This window comes from Mustela putorius, unplaced genomic scaffold (assembly GCF_011764305.1).
Source record: "Mustela putorius furo isolate JIRA1106 unplaced genomic scaffold, ASM1176430v1.1 tig00000743_pilon_pilon_pilon, whole genome shotgun sequence".
In the NCBI taxonomy this organism is placed as follows: domain Eukaryota; kingdom Metazoa; phylum Chordata; class Mammalia; order Carnivora; family Mustelidae; genus Mustela; species Mustela putorius.
The window spans coordinates 7,453,633-7,477,637 of record NW_025421464.1 but is presented as its reverse complement, the minus strand read 5'-3'; the positions used below and the strand labels follow the sequence as shown (position 1 = coordinate 7,477,637).

At 39.8% G+C, this 24,005-nt stretch overlaps 1 protein-coding gene across 7 annotated transcripts in view; it reads right to left on the bottom strand.

Moving 5' to 3' along the window:
* Nucleotides 1-24,005, bottom strand: part of RALGAPB (Ral GTPase activating protein non-catalytic subunit beta) — an 81,201-nt gene that overhangs the window by 4,674 nt on the left and 52,522 nt on the right. For all 7 annotated transcript variants that reach the window (XM_045084190.1, XM_013053316.2, XM_013053318.2 and 4 more), the window contains 11 exons: nucleotides 22,097-22,284; nucleotides 19,827-19,933; nucleotides 18,112-18,264; nucleotides 15,818-16,027; nucleotides 13,649-13,807; nucleotides 10,098-10,263; nucleotides 7,136-7,258; nucleotides 5,409-5,545; nucleotides 2,274-2,382; nucleotides 1,428-1,506; nucleotides 104-252 (listed from right to left, as the gene is read on the bottom strand). In XM_045084190.1, the coding sequence (XP_044940125.1) occupies nucleotides 104-252; nucleotides 1,428-1,506; nucleotides 2,274-2,382; nucleotides 5,409-5,545; nucleotides 7,136-7,258; nucleotides 10,098-10,263; nucleotides 13,649-13,807; nucleotides 15,818-16,027; nucleotides 18,112-18,264; nucleotides 19,827-19,933; nucleotides 22,097-22,284 (1,580 nt within the window). The remainder of the gene's footprint in view (nucleotides 1-103; nucleotides 253-1,427; nucleotides 1,507-2,273; nucleotides 2,383-5,408; nucleotides 5,546-7,135; nucleotides 7,259-10,097; nucleotides 10,264-13,648; nucleotides 13,808-15,817; nucleotides 16,028-18,111; nucleotides 18,265-19,826; nucleotides 19,934-22,096; nucleotides 22,285-24,005) is intronic.

Below are 24,005 nucleotides of genomic sequence, written 5' to 3'. Positions count from 1 at the left end.
TCACCATTTCTTTATTTCTACTTCTTGGTTCATAAAAATATTAAAGCAAATAAATTTTAAAAAAGAGAGAAACCTTAACTCTGGCCACATGTGAAGGCCTTACCAAGTGCTCGCCTGCTGACAATCATCCCATCCACAAGCGGGATGACCATGTTAAATTTTCCAGTGGCTCCTTGAATTTTTATCCGGAATAATCCAGTGTTTAAAGGGTGGATAAAGATGACAGGAACTTCTTTTTCAAGAGTGGTAGATCTTAAGAATAGAAAAGAAAACTTTTTTCACCCCAACCACATAAAAGCTGAAGTTCTCCATGTGTAATTTAAGAAAATTAAGGACACTTGCTGGCAAGCTTGATGTAGTCTGATAGGACTCAACATGTCACTCTGCTCAGAATCCTCCTTCTGGGAGCCCACGTTGCTGCACCCCACCCCAAACCCCCATTAACACCTGGCCCTAATGCCCATCACTGCAGTTGGGCTTTTCAAACTAATAAAAAAAAGGGCTTAAAAATGCGTTTTAAAACCACTAGGGACACAGGGTAGAAGCAAAGGGAGAGGAATCTCTGGGGGGGGGTAGATCCAGCAACCAGCTGTGGGACTTTCACTTAGTTCCTCCTTCTTGTGGGGAGCAATTCATCTTACATGCAATACAAATCAGGTTATGTAACTTGATATCAAGGGCAGATCTCTGATGTATGAAATAAGGTTGGCATCTGGGGTCAGAAGCCTGAGTTCAGATCACCTTCTCTTTCATTTACTGAATGTGTGATACTGAAGAATAATTTCTATCAGCCTATTTTATTCCATTTGTAAAACAGAGATGATAATGGCACTTCTTGTGAATTGTTTTAAAATACCTATTTAAACCAAAAGCAAGCAAGCGAGTGAGCAGAAAGTCTTGAGACTATAAAGCCTATAGAGATACATTGTTACTAATTTTAGAATCTAATTATACCCTTTTATCCTTTTTGTGTATGGGCAGCTAAAATAGGAATCTTACTACTATAAATAAGGTTAACATTACATTTTACTTAGAAATATTTCCCCATTAAATAGCTCATTTAGTTAGGACATTTTAACTATCCAGAATGTTTTGACCAATTTAACTCTATTACTTCTATCTAATACTGGCAGTCTGTGTTACAGTCTTCATTAATGCTTAACTGCTCCCACCTATTCATTTTTCTCTTTGCTGCAGATGAATATAAAATAGCAATTAATTATGCCATTTTAAAATGCCTGTTAATTTATCACCTTGTGCACGTATCTACCAACTTCTTTGATTTTTTTTTCCTTATGTTCATTTCCTATTGCCTCCATCCCTTTTGTTTTTTTATCTTTATGAAATCACAACTGATATACTGTAACGAATAGATTTTTCTATGCTTCAAGACATGCTGGTGAGCCTGACACAAATAAAGAGTGTACCTCAGAGAAGTGCTACTGTTTGCAGTAGTTTCCACACCAGTACTGATCTCTGTCAGCAGGTCTGAGAGGGGAAAGTTTTCTGGAAGAAAGTAACAGCATTACAATTAATATCTCCCTCATATTTCTAAAATAAATAGTATGCAATCTAATTTCCTCATCTCTTTATACAAGTGTGCAATGAATATATGGATTGTGATATCCTAAAATACATAATCCTGACCATTCCTACCAAAAAGAAATCTCCCTCAAGACAAATTTTAGCTAAGTGCATCTAAAGCTGAGTATTTATAGAACATGATCTGTGGTCTTCGAGAGCTTGGTTGGAAAGCAATGATCACACTTTTCCACAAACCCTGAGCTGGATGAGATACTAGGCTAAGCATGCATTTCTAATGCTCTTATGTTGCTTACATAAAAGTCATGAGAAACTTACCCACAGCAGAATTCCTAAGGACAAATTAATCTTTACACCAGAACTAGACAGTAGGGTTCATCCAGAGGGGAGGGAACTGTTCCCTCTTCCCCTTTCCAGAGGTCCTGGGATGACTGGGAGCTACATGGAGTGGGACCAACTCACAACAAGCCATTCACTGTGACATCGAGAATAGCTGAAAGTTTTACATCCACTAGTCTCATCAAATCATCACAACTAGGAGATGCCACGAGTACTCTAAGGCTTAAAGAAATTGAGTGAGGGGTGGAGCTGGGATGCCGACCCAGGCTTGCTGAACTCCAGCGCCAGCTTTTGGCCACCACACCACATCTGTGCTTCCTCTCTTCAGACATTCAGCAAGTCACTGTCATTCTACAATAATTTTACTTATGGACAAAGTCCTTATACAGTACCTATATCATCATAGCGCTCCACCCAGACTACAGAAACTCTGGTCTCAGGTCCAAGGGGAGGCACAGGGCGACCCTGAGGAAGCTTCTTCATTCTGGAACTGGGACTAAGCTATATGAGGTAGAGAAAAGCAGAACAGGAAAAGGGGGAGGGAAAAAAAGAAGTGTCTTAATAAAATGACCCAACCACATATTCATCAAGCTGCCCAGTGAAATCACTTCAGAAAAAAAGTAAAATATATTTGCATAAAAGCTCTTTTTTGACTCCTGTTTATCAAGTCTCAGCCCAGAACATAGAAACGAGGGTCTTAGATTTCCAAAGAAGATAAGGAATACTGACCAATTATAATTTACATTAATAAAAATTAAAACTTGGTGGGGGAGTTGCCAGGGCGGCTCAGTCGGTTGGGCATCTGACTCGGTTCAGGTCCTAATCTCGGGGTTGTGGGATCGAGCCCCATGCCTGCTAGAGATTTTCTCCCTCTCCCTCTGTCCGCCCTTCCACCTGCTAGCGTGCACTCTCTCTCTCTAAAATAAATGGATAAATAAAATCTTTAAAAAATTTGCAGGCAATGTCTTAATGAGGGCTTCAGAGGATTTGAGTCTATCGATTATCTTCTGCCAGTAAGCAGAATGCTTTCCTTACCTCAGCAACGTCACTGGTTTGCCTGAGGATCCTAATCTCTAAAATGTCCCATCAGCAAGTTACTTCTAGTTCTCATTTCTAGGCCAGAGGTTTCCTACTGCAATCTAGGCCAAAAAAGTCCTTTTCCTTGTCAACAGAATGAAAAAAAGAGTTGCTTGTGTCTTTGTTATCATGCAATCTGCTTCTGGCTTCCCTGCCTACCTGATCGGCATGAAGTTTCTCTGAAAGGCTAGCAGGCCTCTGCGACTCCCCTTTAGCAAACTGGCACTGAGCAACACCACTGTGAGGGCATATAGTAGGGATGAGTTTGTGCTAAAGCCCTAAACAAAGCTACGTGGACAAAAGAGAGAATCTCATATCTAAGTTGAATTTTAAAAATAAAACTGCTTTATTAGCACAGAAATATACCTGTGTTCGGATGACATAGCCCATGGCAATTCCCCTAGATTCTTATTTCCATTTTTGTTTGTGTTCTGGCAGTCACAGAAAATGGCTGTGACTAAGAGATCTTCCCCAAAGCGGTGGCAGACACCAGCCACACTCAGAGACCATTTTCTTACCATGGCTCCTAGTCATTTCTGAATCTGACTTTAGCCCTAGATTTAAAGGGCTCCTATGGGGTGCCTGGGTGGCTTAGTTGGTTAAGCATCTGCCTTCAGCTCAGGTCATGATCCTGTAGTCCTGGGATTGAGCCCTCTATCAGGCTCCTGGCTCAGCAGAGAGTCTGCTTCCCCCTCTGCCCTTCCCCCTACCATGCTCTCTGAGCACTGAGCAACACCCTCTCTTTCTCAATAAAATCTTAAAAAAGGTGGGGGGCTCCTGTGATTAGGTCAGGCCTACCTGGGTAATCCCTTTTGATTAACTCAAAGTAACCTTAATAACTATACCCACAAAATCCTTTTTGCTGTATTACAAAACATAATCACAGGATAGCTCATCATATTCACAGGTTCTACACACACAGGGGGAGGACATCATACGGGGGCAGGAGTCCCTGGGGGTTATCTTAGAATTCAGCCTAACATGGTGGCCTTTTTTCCTATAACCTTAATAAACTCACTCAGCAGATATAGTAGATTTTTTAAAAAAGATTCCTCAGGGTTTCTACATATATAATCATGTCATCTGCAAATACAAACAGTATTACTTCTCCTTTCCAATACTTATGCACTTTATTTCTTTTTCTTGTCCTATTTCCCTGTATAGGACTCCATGTTGAATGCAAGTGGTAAGAGCAAATATTCTTGTTTTGTCCTCCATTCAGGAGGAAAGCAGTCAACAATACTGTATAGTATAACCTTAGGCTTCCAGTAGAGCTCTGTCTCAGGTTCAGAAAGTTCTCTTCTATTCAGAGTTTGCTGAAAGTCATGAATGAATGTTGAATTTAAAGTCAACTGCTTTTTCTGCATCTATTGAGATAACATTTTTATTTTAGATAGTAGTGTAGAAATTAACAAAGGGAAACCTCACTAAAGCTGGAGGCTAGAAAAAGGAGCCATGCCATGCAAATGCAATTACGTGAATAACTGTCCATTATAGATGCCAACAGAAGAATCATCAACAGGAAAGAATAATCAATTACAGGCCCCACCAGGAAAAGAAGTACATGAAATCTCCTGCCAAGAAAACCTCTGCTTTAATCAAGTTTACATTTCTTTTGTCTTTCTATTATTTGTTACAAATCAATCTTCTCACATTTATGAAAGGATCCCATACCCTCCCATCACTCACTTGTCCACTTTCCAGTAAGGATGAAGAGGTAATATGAGAAGAAAACAAAAATAAAGACATAACATCTACTCATATGGCAAGAAAAATCATATAAAAGTAAAATGCTCCCTTCTTGCAGTGGCTGCTGTGTGTCTCACTCATTACATCTAGTCATACACTGGGCTAGTCTCCAAAGTGCTACCATTTGTACAGAGTAGACTTAAGTTGAATGTTGCATGATTAAAGATGTGGAACATACAGCTGCTGTTGTACTTTTCTTTATTAAGGTTTATTTATTTATTTGAGAGAGCAAGAACTAGCGTGTGCATGAGTGGGGAGAGGTGGGGGGGGTGCAGAGGAAGAGGGAGTAGCAGACTCCCTGCTGAGCATGGAGCCCAATGCAGGGCTTGATCCCAGGACCCCAAGATTATCACTGGAGTCAAAGGGCAGATGTTTAACCAACTGAGCCACCAAGGCACCCCACTACTATTGTATTTTTAATGGATATTTCAGGGACCAGATAAAAACTTAAGCCTGAGAAGGAATGGGTACCAAAATGGCCAAATCAAGGAAAACAACAGAGGCTGTCTTATTTGTCTACTTGCTGTAAGCTGGAAAAAAGAAAACTGTGAGAATTTGATTTTAAAAAATTAAGATACTAATGAATCAGTACTGCTACCATTACTCTCTACGTTACAGTTAAAAGGTGACTAAAGGCATGATTCTATAATTACTCCCACTGCATGACAAATTTTCAGAGCTCTATCAACAAAGTTACTTACCCGCTGTGAGGAATTAAGATTGTCTGTGTGATTAGGGAAAAGCTCAAGTGTCAGGGATGGCTGTTTTAGAATTCCAGGCATAAGATCCATATTTGAATCACTATCTTGGTCCGAGATGTTACTTTCCAAAGAATCAGCTATAGAGTAAAGAAAAAAATCAATTATATTTACTATCTCTTTAGAGAAGTGTTCAATTATGCTAATTGTCTAACCTAAGTCACTTAAGAGAAGTAATACCTCTAGACAAAAAAACTGGTAACTTTTTCTGTAAGGGGTCAGTAAATATTTTAGGCTTTGCTGGTTATGTAGGTCTCTATGGCATATTCTCCTCTGCATTTTATTTACAACGCTAAAAATGGGACAACTGTTCTTAGTGGTCTGATTTGGCCTGTGAGCCATAGTTTGTCAGCTCCTGTGCTACAGGTAACTGAGGTAGGACCAGAAAATATTTTGACTTTTCAGATGCAGAATATAGGCCATCTGGTACTCTCTGAATTATTTTGATTACATATTCAATCATGTAGCATGGTACCAAGTGGCACAGGGGCATTCCGAAGCCACGGAGTACCCAGTCTCTGTGATTAAGAAGTGATCTGATTGGAGACAAGCACACAGAGTCAGAAAAAACAAACAAAAACAAATCTCAAGAAACCGGAGGAGGAGGGGCACAGTCAGCACACAGGGCATTTCCTGATAAGAGGTGAAGACCCAACTGTGGCAAATGAAGTATAAGGACAAGGCTCTAGCTCCGCTATGCAAACAGGCTGGGCTAGAGATGAAGCAGGGACTCAACTCAGAGAGGACAAATGGGGCCTGGCTTCTGGAATTAGAGTAGTAGATCACAGTCTTGACATGAAGGCAAACAGCTGCTAGGGATACTGACCTAGACCATGAAAGCTCTCTCTTGCCAGGTACACAACTGGCTGGAGAATATAAGACAGGGGTTGGGGCCGGGGGCATTGGTGTAGGAAATCAAAGGCCCAAGTACAAAGGTCAGGAGGCGACCAGCATAAGGGCATGAGAGAAGTCATTAGCCTAGAGATGAGACCATAACAGTGTGATGTATATAGCAGCCCATTCTACAGATGGTCTCAATGAAGATGAAAATTTTCTACCTGCTGCCTGGTCAGGCACAAAGAAATGGGCTTAATTTGGGAGGTGCAAAGGCTCTTGGCAAGATAAGACTATGGGTTCAGACTGGGAAGTAATAATCACTCCTGATCCTTTGAAGAACAGGCTTATTTTGCCACCTTTTCTAGGCTGTGCAGTTTCTCCTACTTGGTGTCAGAAGATCAGCCAGATGTATCTTCCAATTGTAGAGAATCTTCCAATTGTAGGATTCTCTGAGGTTCCACATAAGACTCTCACATGGAAAGAGGCAAGTAGGTGGGGAGCTCATTCATAAATAGAGAAAAAAAATGAATAAACTGGAAAATAAGCCTTCCATATATTAATTTAAAAAAGACAAAAAACAGGTTGAATGGGTCCCCTTCTCTACTTAAAGATTATTATGAGAGGTTCAGTCTACCCTGTCTTTAACTAGTGTTCTTAAGAAAGTTAAGAAGAGCTAACATCCTATACCTCTGCATAATCTCAATGCTATCATGCCTTAGAAGTTAAACAATGACTTAGATGACTTCAGAATATCTCCCAACGCAAAAATACTGCACAAACCAGTGAATACAAAAATAGATTTTAAAACAGCACCATACAAAAAATGCTCTTACTTAAGGACTCCACAGGAGAAGGAACTACAAAAGCTATTTCTGTAAGGGCATCGGCATAATACAGCACCTTCTTCTGTCCATTGAAAATGCTAGCCCCAACGTCTTCAGAAGAAATAACTTCATCTAGGAATGAGAAATACTACATTATTGCTCCAAAAAGTGGGAAAAATCAGTTGCATCCTGCTTCATGAAATTTTAACTGGTTAATAAAATGGAAATCAACAGAAGGCACATTTCCAGCAAGAACCAATGAGTGTTTAAGAAGAATAAACTTTAAGTGTTCATTATATGTCTTTACACTAAATTTAAATGATAAAATCTTAAATTCACAGTTTCTGAAACTACTCTAAATTAGGCTACTTCTGATTAGCAAAGCCTTGAACTCATCTGTATGAGGCAGATTATGAAAACAGTTTTTCGGGAAGAGGTAATAATCCAAAGGAAGACAACTACCACAAACCTCTGAACAGAGTTAGGGCAGGTGTCTGTGTGTTTCATACTCTTGCTTTCAAGGCATTCCTGTCTCTGGTCTCTCTCTACTGCTCCTCAGCTCTGCTTCTGCTCCACCTTCCCCAATGGTCAGTGACAGAACATAAAATATACAGGCATTCTGAGTAATAGTATCTGCTCTATGCCAGCAAGAACGAATGAACAAAAGTAACATTCCTGAGAGCTAGTATAGTTCTCAATTAAAACGAACATAATGCCCTACCAGTAATACATAAAAGACCAACTACAACCTGAAAAAAACTGGGAAGAGGAAATGAACAAGTAGTTCTCCGGAGAGAAATAAAAATATGAAAAAATGCTGAAACTCAATCTTAATTAAAAACAGAAAATTGGGGCGCCTGGGTGGCTCAGTGGGTTAAGCCGCTGCCTTCGGCTCGGGTCGTGATCTCAGGGTCCTGGGATCGAGTCCCGCGTCCGGGCTCTCTGCTCGGCGGAGAGCCTGCTTCCTCCTCTCTCTCTCTCTGCCTGCCTCTCTGCCTACTTGTGATCTCTCTCTATCAAATAAATAAATAAAATCTTTAAAAAACAAAAAAAACAAAAAAACAGAAAATTGGGGGGGCCTGGGTGGCTCAGTGGGTTAAAGCCTCTGCCTTCGGCTCAGGTCATGACCTCAGGGTCCTGGGATCAAGCCCTAGATTGGGCTCTCTGCTCAGTGGGGAGCCTGCTTCCTCCTCTCTCTCTGCCTGCCCCTCCATCTACTTGTAATCTCTGTCAAATAAATAAATAAAATCTTAAAAAAAAAACAAACCAGAAAATTTCTCAGCTAACAGACTGGTAGATATCTAATGTTGGTGAGGATGTGGCACACAGAAGTTTAGACCAGAGGTTAACAAACTTTCTCTGTGAAGGACCAGATAGTAAATAAGGCTTTGTAGGCCAAATGGTCTCTGCCATAATGACTCAAGTATGAGAGCACCACAGCATGAAAGCAGTCGTAAACAATACATTAACAAGTGTAGCTGAGTTCCAATAAAATTTCATTTGCAAAAATAGGATGGGCTGTAGTTTGCCAGATCCTGGTTTTGACACTGGGAAGGCACATTGCATCTACTATAGTAGACACTTTGGTTATTGCCCCAATACCCACCCCGTCCTCCTGCATTCTGTAGCAGGTGTGAACTGTAAGTGAAACTGACTCTTCATACAGGTTGTACCTTGTCTACAGCTCTCTACCAGTGTCAGTCCATCTTTCCTGCCATAGCAACAGGTCTGGAGTGGCCAAATCACTACGTATCTCAGGACCTGGGTGTAGTGAGGTACTGAGACCCAGCTAATCTCTCCTCTTTGGGCTAGGGTTGGTATGTGAATGTAAAGCCTGGAACGGCCTTTCCATACTATGAGAGAAGCCAGGCTAGGGACAAAATCGATATACGAACAGTAGAGCTAAAGGAAAATTGCAGAGAAAGGGAACAGGGTGCTGGTTAAATGACAACAAAAATGTACACTAAGCTCTGGAATTTTAATTTACATCAGATAATAAATGACCTTTAAAATATAAGCCAGTTTGGGTCAAGTTTTCTATTACTGCAACCATAAGCATCCAATGATACATTCATCAAATTGAAAAATATGCATATTCTTTATCAGTTTACTTATAGGACTTAAATATACTCAAGCATATTATTAAAGGATATGTGGAAATTAAGATTAGAGTATATCCCCAAATAGTTCCATTCAACCTTGACTGAAATCAGAAAAAAATGACAGGTCACAAGTCACCATGGTATTCAGTGGGAAACCTTGAGAGAATACAGTGTGGTTAACAGAGCAACTCTGATAATTCAAAGCACTGGACACAGGTATCACCCACTTCAGAGATAATATTAACTCTCCAGTGACCTCAGGAGCCCTCAGAACAAAGAGCCAGAAGGGGCAAAGGTCTTAAATTTAAATTTATACTTGCCCTAGTATTTATTATTCTGATTATAGTTCCCCAAGAAGATTTGTAGATATGGGCATGAATCTCTCCAAGATAGTCAGGTGTTTACTACAAAGGCTTTTATATAATGTCCCAAGAATGTAACCTTTAATGATAGCCACGATATCTATAAAACACACCTATTAACAGAAAACTGTACTGGGCAAAATATACATTAGCAAACTTGTTAGCAAATAAATCTTAATTTATTACAATACTGTTATACAAAACAGAATTTGTTTACTCACAATATAAAAGGGAACTTATTAGCCTTGTGATATTTAAGCCATGAATTTTGTATTAACTACCTTTATGTGTCTATAATTTTTTCCCCATTTACACAAAAGACATCTGAAAGAATATACAAACTAGTGTTAAGTGGCCTCTTGTGAGGGGTTGAATTAGGGGAAGAAAAGTTTTCTTTAAGATACCTCTGGTTTGTTTCTTTGTAAAATAAGACTACAAACTTATAGTAAAGAGGGAGAAACCAAGAGTAACAAAACAAGGAAAAACAATGACCATGATGAGTTTTACCTTGTTCAGGTCCTTCGCCATTATCACAACTGTTAATAGACCAACTGGTGGAAACATGCCCAGTCCAACCCGGGTGTCTGCCCACATCTACTGACCAGCCAAGGGAAAGCAAAAATTCTAGGAAATGTGGCTGAACATTTCTGGAAGATTCCACATTCTTTAAAATCTGAAATACATACCAATCATCAGCCATAGTGAAGGAAACAAAAGAGCATATCAAAATAAATCTTGAAAATAAATAAATAAATAAATCTCCATAAAATCTGTTAGCTTTAAAGTATCTGACAAATTAAGTCTAAGCTCAGAATAAACTTGGGAATACATCCCTTTGGTTAAAAATGATGCTTCTAGTTAAGACAGATTTGGGTTCAAATCCTAGCTGGGCCTTGGGAAAGTTTCTTAACCTCACTGTTATAGTGTCTTCAACTTTAAAGTAGGGATAATAATGATGTTTGCGAAGAGTAACTGCGATAATGCAAGTAAAGACTTTAGCTTCCCCTCTTGCAAAACAATACTGAACCAGACAAGTTTACTTAAAGTAAATTAAAACTGCAATGTCCCTGTTTTCACAGACTTTACTGTCTGGTTAGTGAGATACATTACACAGGTATGTGATTATTTTATTACACATCATAAGAAAGGATATAAAAAGTACAAATCTATTAAAAATTCAATAAAGATTAGGTATAATTAACAAACAAGCGAGAAAACATCCTTCTCCGAGTCCATAAAAGAGAATGCAGCCATTCCAGCAAAAACAGAATGACCAGAAGGTTCTCCCTTCTTCACTAAATACAAGATTTAATACCTGGGCTTTTTACTTGTCTCAAAAAGAAAAGTCCCTAAAATCATAGTTTTATGATTCCCCCTCCAGGGGGCAACTGGAATCTCTGAAGACAGTTCTGTCATCGCAGCTTGTGGGGTGCTACTGGCATCTAGTGACCTATTTGTAGGACAGCTTCCATAACAAAGAATTATCTAGCCAAAAATAGCAATAGTACTGTTGTTGAAAACCCTATGCTAATGGAAGGAAAATGAGAAATCCTCTACAAATTATAAATGAAAAGGGGGGAATGTATCAAAATCAGCAAGGGAATATTTTTTTCTTGAATGTTTCACTAAACTTTTAGTTTAGTAATTATAAAAACATTTAACTTTTATTTCATTTTGTATTCAATGTTATCTCCCTTGTGAGAATAAATGACTAAAATTAATAAGTGGTTTATCTGAACTACAGTTCTTAATCTAAGATCATTTAACCTATAATCTGATATCGGTAATATTAAAAAAGTCTGCAGTATGAACTGCATATATAAAACACATAAGCAAATCACACAACATGAAAGCAAAAAATAAAAGGATCGCCTAACACTGAACACAGCAACAAAATCAGCATACAGAGATTTGAGGCATTCTTGAATTCAGAGAGGGGTGAGCGGACACTGATTCTATAGGACCAGGGAAACATAAATCTGCCACCTGAGCAACATCTTAAACATGAGATTCTCTTAGACCACTGCAGACTTTCTACCATCAGCAAAAGTAGGATCCTGGAATCACTATTCTTAAAACTCTCCAAATGACAGTGATGGAGTCGGTCTACAAGTCACAGATGTGGTTCATCAGTGCTAATCTATTCAAGACTATACAGAGGCCTGAGCAAATCAACATATGGGGTGTTCCCTCTGTTACTTGTCAACCCACTGGGTCAAACTTGCCAGGCCATCACATCTTAAACACTTGTTAGAAGTACCTTATGTAGTTCACCCACAGCCCTTCACAGTCCTGTAAGCGTAAGGAAACTGATTTGACAGCCACTTCCAGTTTTCTTTCAATTAAAATTGTTATTCAGAAGTGGAAGTCTTAAATAAACAATTTCTGAAAAATTAGTCAGGATACAATAGATGAGCAGATTCTAGTCGCCCTGGCTGGCGACTAGAAATTACCCTAAAGCTATCCTGCGGCTAGGGAAGGTGGGGCTCAGACATTCTATAGGAGGCTGCAGACTGCGCGATGCTCTCATCCCTCTCAGTGCCTAGAAAGCTAAGGAAATGGAATTAGTTTAAGAACTATCTCAACGGTCTGTGCCTTCTTTTACAGGAAGGAGAAAAATGACCCTACTACTGTCATACGAACCATGCATGAGACTTCTTCCAAATAAATCCCCAACCTCTGCAATCAACCCCATTCTCAGGTTTTTTCAAATACCTGGAGTCCACTAGTCTCACCTCCAGCCATCATAAGCCCACATGAGCCCAAGCTCCAAGTATACTGGAATCCACAGTGAATTTGGTGAAGATGGAATTCTCTCTTAACCTCCAGGGCCATTACACATGCTACGACTTTGTTAGTAAAAATCTGCTTTTCCCTTTTTTACCCACTCTCAATATAACCACAGATAACAGCTAAAATATTTTCCTCCTAACCTTCTCAAAAGGAGGTTAGGTTTTCCTGTTGATGGCTCCTATAAAATGCTTCTAATTAGCACACTTTACTATGACTGTTTCTTTAGTCATCTGTCTTCCCCTTTAGACGGCAGTTCTGGAATGTCAGATACCTTGCAGATCTGTTTACCACTACAACCCTGGCACCTAACTGACCGTGGACACTTAATATTTAGTGAGTCAATAGCATGAGGTGAGAAATCTCATATTTTCTAATAGTTCACCATTTATAATAAATCTCATAAATCAATCTCATTTTCTAACAGTCTACCAATTATCTAAAATAGTGCTTCTAATAGAAATATACATTTTGTGACTTTGATAAATTTCTTATGGTGTGTTCAATTTGATTAGCTACCAGTGTTACAAGTATTACCGTAAAATTCTGAGACCATGTAGTCATAGTGCCCTGTACATCTAATACTGTATTTGGTAACTCTTCCTTTGGCCCTTTCCTAGTCAAAAGTTCGTAGATGCCTGCCAATTCCATGTTTCAACTATTCATTTCCAACAGATGCTTTAACTCCCTTGTCATTTATTCTCCATTTCCCCATTATCCTTTATCTTATATTTCTTCATACTTCTCCTACTCTCTTTGATACATGCACCAACTTAAGTCTTCTTTAACTTAGGTTTTACTTAAGCCCTCCGCTTCTGTCCTTATTTCAGGTGTTCGTCTCCCCACTGGACGCTAGGCATGCCTCAACTGAAATTATTTGCTTGTGAAATTACCTGCAAGGTAAGCTCCTTGAGAGGAAAGACTGTTACTCATTTCTATACCAGGCACTGAAGATGCTCAGTAAATATCTGCTGCTGTTTTTCACCTTAAGCTTTTTGTGGTTAACCTTCTGTATTTCAGTTTCTTTTGAATCCGAATTCTTTAAGGGGAAGAAAGACACATTATGGCTCCTCTCTACATCACGTTCTTTTGAGAGTCAAAAGGCTTAGGACTCTGAGCATCACGATTTTCATTAACTCCATTCTGAACTGGTTCACAGTCTTTAAGCATCATGTATAACCTACCTACCACTATGGATAAACACAGCCAAGTAAAACTTTTTAACATTTATAGCATAAAAAATTATCCCCAAAATGCAGAAATCTTACCTCCTGGTTGGTTTTCTGACCTGGTTTCATATAGAAAATAAAAACTGTGTCAAAGGGACGACATGGCAAGAGATCCAGATACCCAATGTCATCAAAAAATCCAGGTATCGTGGAATCGAGTGCAATAAGGTGAGGAGGTAGGCGACTATTTGCAGGTTCCTACCACCAAAGGAAGAAAGGAGAAATTATTATCTCTTTTCATTATTCTAATTATAAAAGCAATACTTGCTCATAGTTTAATATATGTAAGTAAAAAAATTATAAAGTTGGCAGGAATAAACACAACCATTATCCTAAACTAGAAAAACTATTTCACATTCTTGTATATTTCCTTTCAACTATTTTTTTGTCAAAGACAATTGAGATCATACTATGTATACAATTTTTTCTTTTCTTTTCTTTTCTTTTTTAAGATTTTAGCACACTCCCCACCGAGCAGAGAGCTCGATGCGGGACTCGATCCCAGGACCCTGGGATCATGACCTGAGCCGAAGGCAGAGGCTTTAACCCACTGAGCAACCCAGGCGCCCTGTATATAATTTTTTCAAAGACAATTGAGATCATACTCTGTATATAATTTTGAATCCTATTTTCTCTGTAATCTATCGCACTTTCTAGTAAAAAATAAATTTCACAGGGGTGCCTGGGTGGCCCAGGCGGCTAAACAGCTGACTTGTTTTTAGCTCAGGTCATGATCTCAGGATTGTGAGACTGAGCCCCACCATTGGGCTCTGTGCTGGAGCCTGCTTGAGATTCCTTCTCTCCCTCTTCCTGTGCCCCTCCCCTGACTCGTGTGAGCTCAGAGTAATACTCATACTCTCCACCACCAACTCACTTTTCTACAACTCAGAACATTTTCCATCAACATGCTGAAACCCCAAACCAGAAATGTTACCTTTGCTTTCCTAAAACATTGACCCTAGTAGCTGCTAGGGAGTAAGAGCAGAGACAACTTCTGCAATGAGCAACTTCTTCCCTGGTACACTTCAACTGTGCTTTTCAAAACAAAGTGGCCTTAGTACAAACTCTAAATCCACCTTAGGCAAGCTATTTCATATTTTTGAGCCTGTTTTCACATCTGTAAAACAGGGATAGTAGCACTTTCCTTGTAAAACTGTTTTAAGGATAATGGAATCAAGAATAATGGCAAGAGGGGTGCCTGGGTGGCTCAGTAGGCTAAGTGTCGGCCTTCAACTCAGGTCATCTCAGGATGCTGGGATCTAGTTCCACATTTGGGTCCCTGCTCAGTGAGGAGTCTGCTTCTACCTCTCGCCCTTCACCTCCCCACCTCCTGCTTGTGCTCTCTCTTTTTCAAATAGAGAGGTTTAAAAGATTTAAAGATTTAAAAAGACTTAAAAATCTTTTAAAAAGGAGGAAGACGAAGAAGAAGAAAAATGGCAATATCTGGGCCCTGACCGGTGCTGTCAGTAGAGTATGTGACACTTGATCTCAGGGTTGGGAGTTCAAGCCCCATGCTGGGTGTGGAGCCTACTTAAAGAAAAAAAGAAGAAGAATGGCAATATTTCTCTTCCAGGCTGACTGGCCGTGCTCTAAGCACTGCATGAAATATCTCATGCAGCCTCACACAGCCACAGTGTGGCGGGGACTTTCACTGTCTCCGTTTCAGATGAGGAGCTAAGACTCAGAGACATCAGGCAATTGCCCAAGACCACAAGGTTGGCAAGCACTGGTGTCAGGACCTAAACCCAGCCAGTCTGATCTTAGAACCTGCACAACATAAGAACTTCTCGGGTCACAAATACTTGTTACTTTTTAGAAGAGGCATGAAAGAGCAGAGCCCACTGTAGCCTGTACCTTCAGTCATAAACGTTGATAGAAGATTTTTAACATTCTTGTTCTAATTATCTGTAGATTTCATTTATACATGTGATTTGGGCCCTACACTACTCAGCAAATTTCAGTGCTAGGTGTATTACCAAAGCAGCCCCCTCAGACGGGGACTGTCCCCTCAATCCAGAAGGATTCATGGTTGACAAACGGTCTTGAACTTGCAGAGTAAAAACTACAGTGTCACGGAATTTCATTGACTTGCATGCAGGATAAGATTTATTTATTTAATTCCTTCTGTTCTCATAAAAATGTTTTGGCTATCATCAACTCCATGTTAACTTATGAATATATTTACTCATAGAGGTTTAGGAAAATTACCTTCAGTGCTTCTAAGGACAAAAATCCAAAGTGAGAAAGGAAGAGGCGTGCCGTTTGGAATTCCTGGGCAGGAGGCGGAGGCTTACAATCCGTAACTGGATCAGGAAAACTTCTCTTCCGCAGCTCTTCCTCACTTTGTTGTTCAAGATGTACTTCATAAGCAATCTGCTGGGTCATGCCATTCCTTAATTTTTCATGTCTTTCTTCCAACTGAAATAAACCAAATATTTAATTTTTTTGGAACTATCAGAAAAGTAATAGGATTAATCTTAATTTAAGAATAAAAATAAAGCTTTAAGCAACAAAGGAAATGCAGATAATTTTCAGTGATGAACAGAGTTTCAATTCAGTAGAGAATGCAACCAAGCAAACACGTTTCAAGGTTAAAACAAATACCCAAAAACTGTAAATGAAACCATTCTGTCTCTGCTTCCCCTCAAATGGGCAAGAAAGGGGTAGGGGTTGTTGCTTCCACTCCCTCTCCCTCACCCTGTAGCCCCTCATGTTCAAAGTCCTCATCTGAATGGATTACTCCACTAGATTCAGAGAATCTCTCCTACCCCCTGCTTCGCTTCTGCTCAATCCTAGTCTAACTCTATCCTCTGTGGTGAGCAATGATCCTTCCAATAGCCTGGCTTGTATTTCTATAACCTCCTCAACCCTCACAACTTTGGCCGTCCACAAGAACACTCTGTACCTCAGATAAGCTGTACTTTCACGAGCTACGATGATGAGATTCCCTTCTCCAACCACAAGCCCCCTCCTGTATCTCTCCCACACCTTCACTCGCTTTCCCACCATTGTGGGCATTCAACCCCTCCTCATGTTGTCCCAGGCTAGTAGTATCCTGGCTTCATCTATATGCCAACCAACCCACCTCACCCCCACCAAATCTAACATTTTGGTACCCTCTTCTAAACATACAAATGGCCATTATTCTTCCATATTCTTACACCACTCAAATTTTTTACTTAATGCCTCCAGATCGCAAGGACTTGTAAAGAAGACAGTCAGTACAGGAAGTTAAGTAATTTCACTACAGACGATTCTATTTAACCTGGGCTGGGCTGCCTGGCAATTTTATGAGCTATCTTTTATTCCCTATTTCATTGCTAAGAACTAAAATTAAAATTTACATGAGCTCCTTCAGTTTCTCTCCTTTCTACCTTCAAATGTCTCTGAATCTCCACCTGCTTACTCCTTCTCTCCTGTCTTACCAGAAATATGGTTTTGCTATTTTTTTAAAGAGTCACTCAGACTCTTATTCGATTACTTAGTGCTTTCCTAGCCCATCTTACAGTGTTAGCAGACACAGGCCCTTCTCCACTGCTTCCTTCCTTTCAGCCTCTAAGCATGTTCATATTCCTCACATCTATGAGTTTAAAAAATAGAAAGAAAAAGTAAAAACTAGCTTTGCCTTGCCTTAGCTAGGCCATTTCCTCATGCTGTTATCCACTTTGTACCCTTCTCTTAACTGCTAACCGTGTAGTTTACATGCACTGCCTCTCATTAACCACTCATCCCGCAGCCCCTTACACTAGTGTCACTGACTTTGGACCTGCTCTCAAGGGTCACCTGCACATTCATGCCAAAATCCAGAGGTCTCTACTTAGCGCTCCTCCTCCCTGATCTCTCTAGAGTAAGCAGCCTCCATTCCAGCCCTATTCTCTCATGCCCTGACATACTTCTGCTCCCTGCTTCTTAAATGTCTCTCCTGATCTAAGATACCTATTAGTTAATCTAATTATCTAAATCTAAAACCAAATACATCTTTCCCATCTTGCCAAACCTGTCCTCTTCCAAAAAATTCATATTTCTATAAATAGCACTGACATCTCCTTTGTCACTCAGCTTCAGAATCTAAGTTCTTCAGTTTTTTTCCTTCTCTAATCAACTGAAGACTGCTTGGGTTTATCTCTATAGTACATTCCATGTGTTTCAACTTCTGCTATTAATCAGGTAGTCCTTCCTTTTCCCTGCCTGGATGGTCATCCAAATCTCTGAATTGGGTTTCCCTTCTCCAAATGCCCTCCAGAGTGCGACCATGTCTCCATCCTGCTGAAACCTACCACAGTCTGGCCCAGATGCCTCTCCAAGAGAGGTCCAGGTCCTTTGAATCAGCTACAAACTACACTTGTCTTACTACTCGGTAACCTGGATGACAGAGATCTAAGTCATCTTATGAACCATCTCCAGTAACATCAAAAAAAAAAGCAGAGTCTCAACCATGGCAGTTGTTCAAGAATGTTTATCATCATTCCCTTAACAACAGCTGAAAAAATGACTTATCTTACTTCTTCAGTGACAATTTCATGCAAATCTGGAATGCTCAGATCTGCTTTCACAAAAGGAATCTTATCCACCTCTTCAGGAAATGGTCGATGTTTGACAGTATATTTAAATCCAACATCATTTTTAGGAACTGGACGAGGTTCAGGTACAAAAAGCTGTGAAAATAAAACAAATAAATAATGTTATGTGCATTACATTTGGTGTCATCTATAATGACACACACTTTCCTGGTCTCTTAGATGCCTGTTTCCCTAGGATTACATAACACTGGAACTCAGTAAGAATCTGCAAATACCACTGTTAACACTAAAGGTAAACAGCCCATGTACTAGTGTACTCTTTTATTTTTACAAAAATGTTCGTCATTTTACAGATTTTGTGACTTATGGGTTGTATATCTCTAACAGCCTCAGGCCAGAATCTCCAATAAGTGGTAAACCAATGGATAAAGCAGTTCAGAACTTAAGGCTCAAATCTCCTTCTTTTCCAAAGGTTCTCAAAACATCCAATATAAACAAGCAGAAATTTGGGTCCCCTGGGCCTCTCTAGACAGTGAGTCTAACTGAATACCAAATCTAGATGCTCATGGCTCCACATCCCTGCTTTAATATACATTAACTGTGTGGCTTTTGTTTTTGCATCTGAAAAGTGCAAATATCCATCATCAGGATATTGTAATGATTAAATAAAAATGTACAAGATACATATTAAAGCACCAACAGATTTTAATTCCTTTCCCAATCTCCTTCCTACTGTCTTTAATGCTAATTTACTGGCTTACAGTGCTGACAGAATGTGATCTGCATGACGCCACCAAGCAAAAACAGTGGTGTGCTCCTCACAGGGCAGAAACACAGTTCATCTAAAACAGACACCTAGGATGTTAAACGATTTTAGACACATGCTCCAATTTTGTGGCTGTCTCTCTTAAATGCTGGTGACACATTTAATGAAGTCATGTTTTAAAGAAATTTTATAACGTAAGTAAAAGCTTCTAATGTTGTAAGTGAAAAGAACAGTATACAAAAAGGACTCAAACTCCACTTAATATTACCGTGTACAGAAAGGAAAAAATGATTGTAAAGAAATCTACTAAAATACTTAGTGACTACATCTGGAAAGTCAGGGTACAGATGACTTAAAATTTCTTCCTTATTATCTGAATTTTCCAACCTTCTCCCATGAGCAAATTTTATTCACAAAATTACAAACATTACAAAGAAAATAAACTATGCCATCCCAAATAAGATTTCATTAAATTATACAGCATATTAAAAAATTATAGGGCATATTACCAATTATACAGGAATAAATCATATAAAAACAACATGAAACTAAGTCCTATTGCCAGAGAGATCAAATTTTTTTCCTATATGGCACATACCTGAGTTTTATTACATTTAACATAGCATAAAAAAATGAGGCCATGGCTCAGAACAGTTCTTAATCATAAGCAGATTCACAATCACCTGGAAAGCTTTTTGAAAATATACCTGTCACGAAGATGTCTTTAAAGATTAATTTAGTGGATGTGGGAATTATGGGCTCCTAAGATGATTCTGATGTCAACCAAATGACTGAACCCTGGCTATGATCAAAAATATTTACCAATGAACTTTGTTGAGATGTTATCTAACCTTTAAATCATAACATACAAACACTCACACGCACACACTCACTCGCTCCTAGTCACTTCCCTGTAATTTCTAATGGATACCTTCTGATTTGCTTTTGCTCCTCTGGGTAAAAGGCAAAGTTGTTGTGCCCAAGCAAGTCTTCCAGACATTCCCCGGACCAGCACAGTGACAGAGGGGAAAAAATCATCTAAAATAAAATATTGGTGTAAAAAGTTTTTATTTCAGACAACAACCATTTAAAATACACGTGTTATCAACCACTAATAATCCAAACCCAGCACAGTGTTTGAAAGCTACAGTGTTCTTGTCTGTGTGCTACCTCTGCCGTTTCTGCCATATCCACATACTGTAAGTATTATTATCTTACTTTGTATCAACCACCTTCTTTTTTAAATTTAAATCTATTCAAAAAGGAAACTGTGTATCTTTAAGTGGAAAACTGTGAGTTTTGGTGTGCTAATAATTTATTTTTTAAACACATATTTAACAATTAATAAAATTATGTTCATCAACGTGTTGACTAACACCATCTCACATGCCTCCAGTGGTACACACATTTTTGGCAGTCCTAGCTAATACTCTTAGTCCAGAAAAACAGACTGGGTGTCTGCAGTGCTGCTGCTGCATTCCCCCATGCCTACTATGTACTGCTATCCACCACAGGCAGTCCCTGTTCCATCCCAGGGGAAGTTCAGGGGCAGAGAATTGGGCAGGGAGAGGGCAATGGGGAGAAACTCAGGATGGACTTCCCGAGTGACCCAGATCCTCTTGCTTATTCCCTCCTTTCGTCCTGGTATGGGAGTTAAACTTTTCAAACTTCTCTTTCTCACTTCTTCTGTTACTAATTATAATAAACTAACAAAATGTTCTTAGAAATCTATAAAATCCCAACTATTTATATTTTTAATACACTTCCAATGCAGTGAAATTACTAGGAACGAGAGTAGGTAAGTTCTAAAAAATCTGGAAGAGGGCTGACACTTACCCCTCAGGACAGGAAACCTAAAGGGAACACTGAGATTTTAGACTCCTTAGGAAGTGGCCTGGGAGTAGAAGGCTGGAGGAGTCATGAATAATAAGCACAAGCCAGGGAAAAAAGTGATGCAAGCCCTAGGTCTGGGACAGGGAAGAAAGAAGTGCATGCAGGGAAGAGTTGGAACTAGAACTCCTGGAGCTGGGAAATGATTGAAGGCCACATCTGTTTTACATTAAAGTCTTCGTACCTTACCACCATACCATACAAGGGAAACCTGTGATGGTATTCATTCATTTCTGAACTGTAGGGTAGTGTAGGACACTAGTCCTGGTCACACCTCACGCTTCTTGAGTAACCCTAAGTCATATATATCCTCTCTGAGCCTCCATTTCTTCACCTGTAAATGAAGAACAGTGGGAGACTCCTTGGACTCTCTCTGCCCATAGGTTCTATAACCTTCGCTTTCCCGGAAATAAGGGTATCTCTGAGAACATGTTTCTTTTACATACTGGCTGATTCCAATAGCCATCAGAAAAAAAAAAAAAATGTACTCTGAGTAGCCTGGGTTGCAAGTAGTAGTCATATACCTTGAGATACATTACAGTGGGGCGGGGAAGGGGGGGAGTTGAGGAGGGAACAAGTGTATGCTGTGTCAATGGAAAACCATTTAAGCGTTTTCTGGAGGGCCTGGCATGGTGAGATCCATACTTGAGGAAGACTATAATGGTGGCAGCAAGTAGGACAAGGGTAAGGATAAGACATTTTGGAACCAGAGGAGGGGGGATCAGACCAGACAGGAAGCAACTAAAATAATCTCAGTAAGAAATAATAAGGCCCTGCATTTGGATGTATTGGGAGGGATGCAGAGGAAAAAAAGATGCAAGAGTCACTGGTAAGCAGAAACTTGGACACCAATTACGGAAGGGAGAAACATGAAGGAGCAGGCCAAGATGACTCCTCAAATTTCCCACCTGTTTGGGTGGCACAGATAGCTAAAATACAATAACGGGGAGTGAGGGCCACAAGAGGAGAAGGGCAGGATCCAAAGTTCAAGAAGAGTAATACAATTTTTATGCACAGTACAAAAGAGAAAATATCCCACTAAAATAAACTTTTTATAGAACTACAGAGCTCCTTTCTGGTATTCAGATACAGACAAAGAGTGTCTAAGAGATTCTATTTAATATGTGTATTCTATTTTCTGACCCTCTATTTTTCAGTTACTATTATCACACAGCTAGGAGACATTTTGACAAATGCAGAATTGTGTGCATTTGTAGCCTTTTCCTTCTCTATTCCTGGAAACAGCCCGAGAGTAGCACTGATGAACATGTCAATTTAGCAGTGGAAAAGGCCCAAAGTGCTGAAACTTACTCTGTTCATTTCCAAGAGGTTGCTCCAGCATTGCCAGGATGACACTGTTATCCAAGACAAAGTACCGGAAACTATGCTTGTTTATGGTTGGCAATCTGGAGTATTTAATCAAAGTGGTCTCATTCACCAGACTACAAGGAGAGGCAGGACCACTGGGTGAAGGAAATGCTCCAAGCAACTGCATAATACTATGGAGAATGCAAAAGATAACAGTTAATCCCCAAAGCAAAATCTTAAGTTTACCTCATGCATCAATGTGGCTCTTTGAATTTTAAGTGACCACAGCCATGCTTCCACTTTGCAAGTCAGATTTACTCCCTGTGGCAGATGTCATGGTGTGTGCCCCAGATTCCTGCCTCCAAGACTGAAAGCTCCTGTCCCCCAGATGCAAAGAGATGGTGGCCACAGCTTCCAGCTGCATCCCTCTCTAGGACTTGCTCTCAGCCAAGAAGCAGTACCTGACCCCAATTCACTGCTCTGTGCTGGGACAGCTCACAGTCAGCGAAAGGGTGACGTGGGCTATCAAGTCCCATCCCAGCCCCAGAGCTCTTTGCTGCACCTGCCCCAGCGTAGTGCTTCCCTCTGCTCAGTCCTGCCTCCTTCGCTCCCACAGAGAGGCTGATCCTAAGAGCACTCTCCAATAAACTTCTTGCAAGGAAATTTCTCTCAGAGTCTGCTATCCAGAGAACCCAACCAATCACACTTTGAAACTGTGGAGCTCCCAAAGATAAACATATTTTTAAAAATATGTTAAGTGCTCCAGGTGTCAGGATTATGCTAGCTAAAGCATTCTAGACCTACAAAAGGACCCAAAGACTAGCCAAACCTCAGTATTTCAGATGAGGAAATTTAGACTGAGATGTGATAAGTGATTTTTAAGCAACCAGGAACCAGGGCTTGCTGCCTTCTCACTGTGAGGTCCTGAGGAGACATTATCCTAATTTTACAGATAAGACTGAAGGCATTGGAGCACCTGGGTGGCTCAGTGGGTTAAGCCTCTGCCTTTAGCTCAGGTCATGATCTCAGGGTCCTGGGATCGAGTCTGCATCAGGCTCTCTGCTCAGTGGGGAGCCTGCTTCCCCTCCCCCCCCTGCCTGCCTCTCTGCCTACTTGTGATCCCTATCTGTCAAATAAATAAATAAAATCTTAAAAAAAAAAAAAGGACTGAAGGCACTAATAGTACAATTTACAAAACACCTATAATTACTAAATAAGAATATTTAAGAAAAAAATGTTTTGCAAACCGGAATTCAACCAAATAAAACTTAATTAACATTCAGAAATGTTTAGGTCCATAGAGATTTCTGCATACATTCAATTAACAATAATAATAACTGGCACGCAACATTTGCATCAACATGGATGGAACTGGAGGAGATTATGCTGGGTGAAATAAGTCAACAGAGAAAGACAATTATCATATGGTTTCACTTATTTGTGGAACATAAGGAATAGCATGGAGGACATAAGAAGAAGGAAGGGAAAAATGAAGGGGGGGTGGAGATCAGAGGGGGAGACAAACCATGACAGACTAGGGACTCCAGGAATCAAACTTCAGGTTTTAGAAGGAAGAAGGGTGAGGGGATGAGCTGGCCCGGTGGTGGGTATTAAGGAGGACACAGATCGCATGGAGCATGGAGTGTTATACGCAAACAATGAATCATGGAGCACTACATCAAAAACTAATGATGTACTGTATGGTAACTAACACAACATAATTTCAAAAACTATAAAAAACTAATAATAACTGGCACTTATCATGAGGCACTGGTCTAAGCACTTTACATACATTCTTTTATTTAGCTATCAGAACAACCCTCTGAGGTGAGTACTATTATTATTCCCATTTTATAATGAAGAAACTTAAGCACAGAAAGTATCTTGTAATGATTTTACCTTGTGGTCCTCA